This window comes from Accipiter gentilis, chromosome 26, assembly GCF_929443795.1.
Source record: "Accipiter gentilis chromosome 26, bAccGen1.1, whole genome shotgun sequence".
Lineage (NCBI taxonomy): Eukaryota > Metazoa > Chordata > Aves > Accipitriformes > Accipitridae > Astur > Astur gentilis.
The window spans coordinates 10,758,420-10,767,145 of NC_064905.1; the positions used below are offsets into that span (position 1 = coordinate 10,758,420).

General features: G+C 39.5%; 1 protein-coding gene across 3 annotated transcripts in view; it reads left to right on the top strand.

The window, feature by feature from the left end:
* Nucleotides 1-7,650, top strand: part of CSNK1A1 (casein kinase 1 alpha 1) — a 37,883-nt gene extending 30,233 nt beyond the window's left edge. For all 3 annotated transcript variants that reach the window (XM_049829157.1, XM_049829159.1, XM_049829160.1), the window contains one exon: nt 4,958-7,650. In XM_049829157.1, the coding sequence (XP_049685114.1) occupies nt 4,958-4,965 (8 nt within the window). In that variant the 3' untranslated portion in view covers nt 4,966-7,650. The remainder of the gene's footprint in view (nt 1-4,957) is intronic.
* Nucleotides 7,651-8,726: the final 1,076 nt, after the last annotated feature.

Below are 8,726 nucleotides of genomic sequence, written 5' to 3' on the forward strand. Positions count from 1 at the left end.
TCTTCTGGGGATGTTGGGTCATTTTAACCACTGCATCTTTTGCTCCCGCATTAACCACTTTCCAAAAACAAGAAACTGACTTGGTGTTGGGAATGTGACATTTTTATTTATATATATACATATATATTTATATATATAAATATATAATACAATCCAAAATCCTAGACCTAACACTTCTTAAGGGATAATTCTCATTAACTAGGCAAGGATCTAGAGACTTTGGGTTCTACTGTGTTCCAGCTGGTATAGTGCTGTGAGTTTGCTTCTGTTCTGTATGTCTTGAACACTGGAAACAGAAAATTGTGAATGATCTGGCTTCCTCCAGTGGGTTTACATTGAGGCATTTGGTCCAGAGTTAAAGGAGAGGACTAGTGAGATCAAATTGTCTTGCCTAAATCAAGGAACTGCTGTGGACTGCCAAGTCACAATTTTCTCAAGTATCTGGATGCTCTGGGGTGGGACTTCAGGTTTCTTGACTTTTTTAATGTTTGTAGGTTATGGTTTCAAAGGGAAATGTGAAATGTTCAAGATGTAATTGTGCAAAAACTGAAAACTGAGTTCTGAAAAGGCACGTGTGGTTTTTTTACACATTCTAGAAGCTTTTTAAATTTTTTTGTGTTGTAAATCTGCCAGTGTTAATCTAGTAAGTCACTAGAATGGAACTGCTACAGCTAGTGACTATTACAGCCAGTCTTGTAATGAAACTGATTCCTCAAGATGAGCTGTGGATAAAATTGAAGCTATTGAGATTGTTCAAGTGAGAATAGAGAAGCTAGATTTAAGTTATTTACTGAGGTATTGCTAGTACTTGCTATTCTTCAGGACATTCTTGTCTTGACTATCACTTTTGTATGTATAAAATTATATATTAAGCTAACATGACAGACTTGGAAGTCAAAGAAATGCTGAAGTGTTTACAATAAACTTATCAAAACATTGTATTTCATGTATTGTGGCAGCATTCGAACATTAGCAGGTGGCTTTAGTCAAAATAGCTATCCAAAAATATAACGCTTCGTCCAGAAAAATATAAAGTGAAATACCTGCTGGTCTTCCCAAGGCTTAATCTGAAATGGTTTCTTGAAGAAAAAAAATTTCCGTAGGATACCATTAAATGTCAGATGCTTTGTGGCATAAAGAATCCAACTTGTTTTGCTGGAGCTGACAGGTATTACAACACTGAAGGCTGTAAACCAGTTCCTTGAGCTGAAAAGCCAGTATGTAGCAGACTTGATGATTAAGCACCCAGGCTTAGGCTGCTTCCTGAAATACAGAAGCTCTGACTGGTGTTCAAAACCCACTGCTGAACCCAGCCTGATGTCAGGGTGTGGAGAGGTTGGCTGTTAGAGCAGGAGGAAATAATCTGATAAAAAAAAGTAGATTCTTCATAACAGCTCGTGCTTAAAGTGAAGGTTTTACAGGAGGTGATGATCTGTAAATGGACACTGCCCTGAAATCAAGTTGTATGCACTTGAAATATTGTTTTGCTGGTGAAGTATTCCAAGGTTTAATGTGCTACTCTCCTGGCTCAGGTGGTCTCTGACCAAATGCTATACCATAAGTGAAGAAAAAGTCATTATAATGATTACCTGCCTCCATCTTGTAGTTATGATTTAGTGATAGAGTGCAAAGCTGCAGCTGACTGACAAGCATGAGTAACAGGGAAGCGGTCTTGCAGTTGAACCTTATAGACCATTTCTCTCTCGATGGACATTCCTCATCACAGTCCTTTGGTAACAAGGCTCATCACTATAGCTGTGGAGAAGTTGCTGTTTTTCTAGCAGAATTTCATTGGCTCTTTCACAAAGTAACAGCCTTTTGGGGGAATGACTCCCTCCTCTCCCCTCACCATCATGAAGAGAAGGCTTGTGACCTTCGGATCAATCAAGTTGTAATGTCAGCAAAGCATTAAAGTAGTGCTTGTCAAACATCTGAAGACTTCCTCAGCTTCCTGAAATAGTTACCTTAGTCTCTTCATCAAAGTAAAGATTCCAGATTTCTAAAATCCTACATGCCTTTTTGTGGGGAATATTGCCTGTTAATGAAGATTTTCTGAAACCAGCTAAGCTCAAGCAGGAGGCTGTATGGCTTATATGTTGCTGCCACATTGAAGATTAATGAAATACCTGGTTATCTTTTCCAGAGTTCAGTTTAATTCTCATGTAGTTGCTGTAGCAAAGCCTATGCTGAAGTGGCTTAAAAGGCTTCATGGTAGCAAATTATACCCTTCTGGTAACCATATCCAGTTTAACAAGAGTACTGGAAATAGCAATTTACAGGTGCATTTATTGGTCAAAATCTTAAAGTATACTGTATAAAGTGCAAGTACTATTGAAGATGTGTATCTGGGGAGGGTGGTAAAACCTTAATTCTTTCAAACAATGTCCAGAGACTTCTTAGATTGTTTGGACAGTGTGCTCATTTATAGCTCTCCCTGGCTACCTTAACTCAGATCCATATTAAACCATCTCACTGACTCTTATAGGTTATTCAGACTGAATATTCTGTTTGGTTCCAGGGTAGCCTGTTCTGTCAATGGCCTTTTTTCTCTTTTTTTTTTTTCTCTTGTCACTCTCTGGAACCCTGTGCAGTGTCTTTTTTAACAGCAAGGTCAGCTGTTTTTTTAACTTGGGAGAGGTGAACTGTTTGAACAGACAGAGCTTCTCTGCTGACTCTGGGAAGTTTAGCTCTTGATCTTTTGACAGTGCAGCAGTTGTTCAGGTGTGATTTGTTACAATGCTTACAGTCAGCTTCCCTCAGTCATAAAACTGACTCAAGCAGTCTATCTCCAGGATAAAGTCTATCAGTTCCATTTGCAAGAGATGTTTTTAATTCACTTCAGTGCGGAGTTCCGTAAGCCTTTCAGCAGTCCCATTAGCATTCACTGGACGCCTATGGTTGTGGCAGTATTTCTCAGAACAGACTATTAGTTCACTACTTGAGATTTAGCCAATTGACAAGTAAATACTTTTCACTGTTTGTCTCTACAGCTACTTAATAGTGAAAAGGTTTGAACACTTCTCAAGTAGAGGTGCTTCTCAAAGTACAACAGTACAGTTACTCTTCCCTGGTTCATCAGATCTCCAGCTATGGTAGTAATAAAGCAATTTGAGTATCCCTGACATAGCATAGAGATTATCAAAGTTTTGGGTAACACCCCGGAAGGACAAGGAGTGATGAATGTGCAGATTTGAGCTGGCCCTGTATATAGTGAAGATTTGTTACAGAGATGCTGGCATAAACTCTTCAGCATGTTCTTCATACTGCCAAAATCTTGTGTGCTACGTGAAGTCTCAACATCTGACAGCTGTGGTCAGGCTGTGTTTGGGAACACTTCTGTGTAGTCTTAATAGGACTTGAAAGGGATGTTGTGGTTTGAATCCAGTTCCCTATTGCTCTCTGTAGAGTTGGGCATTCTCTTGTCCATAACACCTTGAATTTGAGGTATTGTAACAGATAGCAGCATATAATTTGTTAGCATGTCCTTTGTCCTCAGGTTCAGGATCCCATTTTCATTTGAAACGTCCAGGCTTCTAAAGCAATGAGTTGATCTGTTTCCACACTGGGAGCACACTTCTCCTTTGTGTACTTAGTTTTGGCTTCTTTGATGGAGAAAGTGATTCAAATGATGAATGAATGTTCACTACTCAACACACTAAATGGAAAAATGGTGTAACTTTTGGTTGTATGCATCAAGGCTTATGGACAACTTTATGCCAAAGGAACTAAGGAACCACTGGGGTTTCTGTGAGAATTTGCACTCAAGTGGGAATGACTGTCTTAATTCTGGTGCAGGATTTATTTTATTTTTTTAGAATTACGAGTGCTCAATAAAGAGAATTGTCCATCAGTGCATTAAGATTGGGTTCAAACACAGCTATTTAATCTCTTCTAAATTACCTGTAGCCTATTCTGGAAGATTAAACTGTCTTCTGGGTACTATCCAGATACATTTTTGATTGAATGTCAGGCTATGTTTAAGACTTGTCTGCACCTGCTTCTCTCTGGATGACAGCACAAGCTATAGCTGAGGTCAGCTTTGTCTGTATTTCACTGTGAAGAGGTTTCTGTTGCAAAAACTCAGAGCTGTTGCTCAGATGAATTCATACATTGACAGAATACCATGCTGTTTGGAGGGCATCCAGAACGGAAACTTGCTTGGCAAAGTAGTCTTTGATTGAGACTCTTGTTACCTCTTCAAAGCACAGTGCTACTACCTCAGTCACCAGAAATGAGTATATAAGCAGTCACATGAAGAAAAGACTGGCTTAGCTTGCAGTAACTGGTTCTTTGAGATTTGCATATATATTCCTTCACTCTCCCTTTTCCATGATGTGACACCCCCACCCCCCATCACATGAGTTGTGACTCTTGTCCTTCCAAGGACAGAAGGTACGCTGGGTTCCTAGTCGCTGTCAAAGCTTCTCGCTTCTGTTCTGGTTGCCTAGAGCGTCATACATGTGAGCATGTAGTGAACACCAGTTACTGTAAGGTAAGTTATTCCTGTTCGTTTTCCTTCTGTCTGTGTGACATGGCTGTACTGAGTCTCTGAAGAACACCACTGCAATCAGATGACAGTTTGACATTCAAGGGTATAAACATGAGACATTGCAGACAAGTAGAAAACAATCCTATGAAATTACATCCTGCTTCCTAGTGGCAATAACACATCTTGTTTTCAAACTGTTGGTCTGAATTCCTCTTTGAGGAATGTGACATCCAGCTGGTGCATAAGCCTGTTTTCCAGTGCAGCAGTAGGTGTGAGAGGTGTGTGTTTGAGCTAAAGGCTGGTGGCAAATGCTAGCTTTGGAAATGGATGCCAAGAGCTCTGCAATTCTGAGATGGAGGAGCATTTTCCCCTTTGAATGACCATAACTGATGTTTAATTCTCCTACTGTGAAGGTTATTTCTCATTTTCATCCCATATCAGTAAGTTGCCCTTGTGTTTATCTTGCAGGTTTCTGAGCATGGCGAGGATGGGACAAAGCAGAGCAGATCGGAGCAGGACTTGTCACTCCCCAAATCCTAGAAATTTTAGTTCATACGTACACTTGCCAGTGGCTGTGGGCAACCATTTACTTGGTGTAAAGAACTTAATATCAGTATAAACTGGCTCTGGGCAGTGTCAGTGATGCTGCACTTTGAGTTGTAGCAGCTGTAATTGTGAATATTACTGAGATAGTGAAACATGGTGTCCAGTTTTCTATTGCATTTTTTTCAAGTGGAAAAGTTAACTAATGGTTGACACACAAGTGGAGAAAATTGTGCATATGCCAATTTTTGTTACCTTTTTACTTTGAACTACACTGCTTATGAGATCTCATTGTTTTGGAAGAATGGCATGAACAGTCTTCGGCAACAGTTGTGATAATTGTAAATGCTCACAATTGTGCACTCTTTTCTGGTTATTCCTCCCTGGGTTTTGAAAGTTGTACACTTAAAACATTCTTAAAGTTGTTGGCTTCTATGTGCAACATACCAAGCCAGCTGACATGGTAGTAACCAAAGATTCCAGTTTTTAAGCATATGAAAGACTCTGCCTGCTTACCTGTGCTAGAAATAACAGCATCTAAAGTGAAGACTTAAGAGAAACTTAGCGACTACTAGATAATCTTTAGGACTCTGCATTAACTCTATAATGTTCTTGGTATAAAAGGAAAAACAGCATATTTGTCACAAAATTTAGTTAACATCTTACAACTGAACCTGTATGTAAGTTGCTTAGATAAATGTAATCACTGTAAACATCTATATGATCTGGGATTTTGTTTTTATTTTGAAGCGGGAGCTTTTTGTTTACAAGTTCATTAAAAACTAAAAACTGTTTCTGTAAGGAAATGAGAATTTTTTTTAATTTGCCTTGTTAATTCAGTTTAAGAAATCTACATTACCCTGTTTTTAAACCAAGTTTCGAGGCCATTTGTTAAGCAAAAGAAGTCATATTTCTTTCTAAATCATTTTAGATTTAGTGTTGTAACTCTTCCTCATTTTGTTTTTAAATAAATTTTGTATTTTTCCCTTGAGGGGGAAGGGGCAGTCTTGCATTTTTATAACTTGTTGTTTGAGACCAGCCCTCTATACTAAGATTGGACTTTTTTAAAATGAAATGGCATCTTTTGCAGACCTGGTATTGGCAGCCTCCGAGCATTGCCATGTCATGCATCGGCTGGACTGACTGTGATTGCTAGTTTTGAGAAAAATTTGAATGGAGTATTTGGATGGTTTTAAACCAAGGCATTTTCTTTCAAGTTCTTGTGAAGTGGATATGACCAGATTTACTCTTGTTCTTGGGGACAGCCTTGCACCATGCAGAGTTCACATTGGTTACTGCCCCAGGCTGTCTTCCTTCTCACTCCTATTCTAGCCCAGCTGAAAGAAAGAAATACTTTTATTGCTGGTAATTCTTTAACAGTGTAATTTATTCCTTTATAGCATGTCAGAATAAATTAAAAAAATGTCTGAAAATGCTGCCAGATGCCTATTGTGTAAATGTTGTTTGTATGTTAGCTTTTTAGACAGTTTCCATGCATGTAGCAGAGTTCCTGCTCACAGTTCATATTTTTACTGTTTGAAAAGGTCTTTCATTTTTAAAACCATTTCTTCAAGATCATAATACTTACACTGTGCACTCTCTGTCATCACGGAGTGGTAATCTGGATCAAGGCCGTACTGTCCTGCGGTCACTATGCATACTCTCTTTGAGAAGGATCTGCCCTGAGAAGATGTTAAACTTTAGCTGGAGAACATTGTGTGCTAATAAACATTTGTATAGATAATCTGGGAGTACAGGGAGGCAAAAAGTCTTCCGGGCTTCAGAGATATTGGTGCACATTTGGAAACTTCTCTTCTGAGTCAGAATGGTCTCTCTCTGTTACCTGGAAGGTGGAAGAAGAAGTGTAGCTCATTCTTCTGGCTAGGGTGTTTTTCTAGACTCTGAGTATTACCCCATCCGAATAAGGATGCTTTACAAGCAATGCTTCATATGAATACTGGTATGTTTCTAAGAACTGGTATCTAGAATACTATGTTATGTCCTTATTATATGATTTCTACTGTCTAGGCAATGCTTCTGACAACATGCATTGGCAGAAGGGGAAGAAGCATCAATGAAATGTCTTCTTGGCAGCTGTTTTCAGAGTGGCTGCTTGGAATTGTTTTGGCACAACTTTTGTTGCTTTGAGATGAGATATTTGAAAGTCGGAGGAAATTATTTGGTTTCAGAAGAAATTTTTTCCTCTGTCCATTAAGTTTACTCATGACTTTGAGGAGGGTTGTCAAATTTTAGAAACAAAACTGCCCTTGATAAGCACTGTAAGCAAGAACAGTTCATATGCTTGGAGTGTTAAAATGCATTGGTTTGTAGTTCTTAAAACTGCAAGCCTTGTCCTACGGAGGAGCGTGGAGTCCAGTTAGTCTTTCAGACATGGTTTGTTAATAGAGTTTACTTCTGCACAGAAGTGCGGGCTTAAACTGTCAGCTGTGTCATGCTGCTTTGCAGAAAACCAGCCTGCACCAGACATGCTGAACAGTGAACAAGATGGCAACCTTCCTTAAAGAGATGCTGTGATACTGAACACTCATTTGCTGTATAATCTATTTGGTTTGTAACAGACTTAAAACTGAAAGCATTAAAAACTATGTGGATCTTGACTTCTGGTTGCAGCTCTGCAAAGGTTTTGTGTGGGGAGGTTTATTCTTATCTGCTGTCCTGATGCAAAGTGAAAAATTCTTGTAAGCAATCCCAGGCCCTTTACAAGTAATTATCATTATAACAGAGGCTATAAAGCACAAGACTACAACCTCGTGCTCCCTGGAAAGTGCTAGAATTCAGGTAATGATGTTAGGCTGTGACAACAGGTACTCAGTTGTCTTACGAAGCTGTGTACAGGATTTCAAAGAAATTTATTAGCCTCCTAACAATTCTGAGAGGCGTCCCAAGGCCACCTTTTAAATGCTTGCTTAATTTGGAATGTGGTGTGCTCATGTGCAGCATACTGGTTCATTATTTTTAAACTATTTAAGCCATTCCTTGCTACAAGCAATTGAGAGCCTTTTTCTCTTCTCCCATGAAAGGCTCTGCAAGAAGGACATACTGCTGCAGGTCTCAGTTATTAGTAATGTTGTTCTCACTGCCTTGCGCACTGTTCCATGTAGTGTTGGGTATTGGCAATAAGTGATGAATTCGAGCCCTGGTTGTGTTGAAAACAGTCAGTCTCTGAAAGCTAGGTAATGTTTTTCGTAGGTGTGTCAAGCCTGTCCGGTGTGTGCTATCCTTTTGGGGGGGGGCTGATTTCTATTGAATTCTATCTGTATGGGAGTTATTTTTCAAGCTTATGTGTCAGCTTGCTCTGCTCCTGCATTGTTCTGCCTGTTCTTTCAGTTGGCTTTTTCAGGTGCGTTGCTTACAACTTGCAGGAACTTGTACGGGCTTTGTGTGCTGTGCCTTTCCTAAAACACTGCAGCAGAGGTGAAGGTGCCCAAGTCATAGCTGCACTGCTTTGCGCAGGAGGTTGGGCTAGATGCTTCCCTGCAGTCCCTTCTAGCTCAATTTGTCTGTGATCCCAAGTTGGCTTTTTGCATAAGGCTTTAATTTCTCTTGACAGCATTCTCTGATTTAGAAGATTTGTTGCTTAGCCAGCCCCATCTGCTCCTTAATTGCAGTGAAATCATTATTTCATATCAGCTTGATGTCATAATACAAGTTTATGAGCACAGCAGGCTCCAGA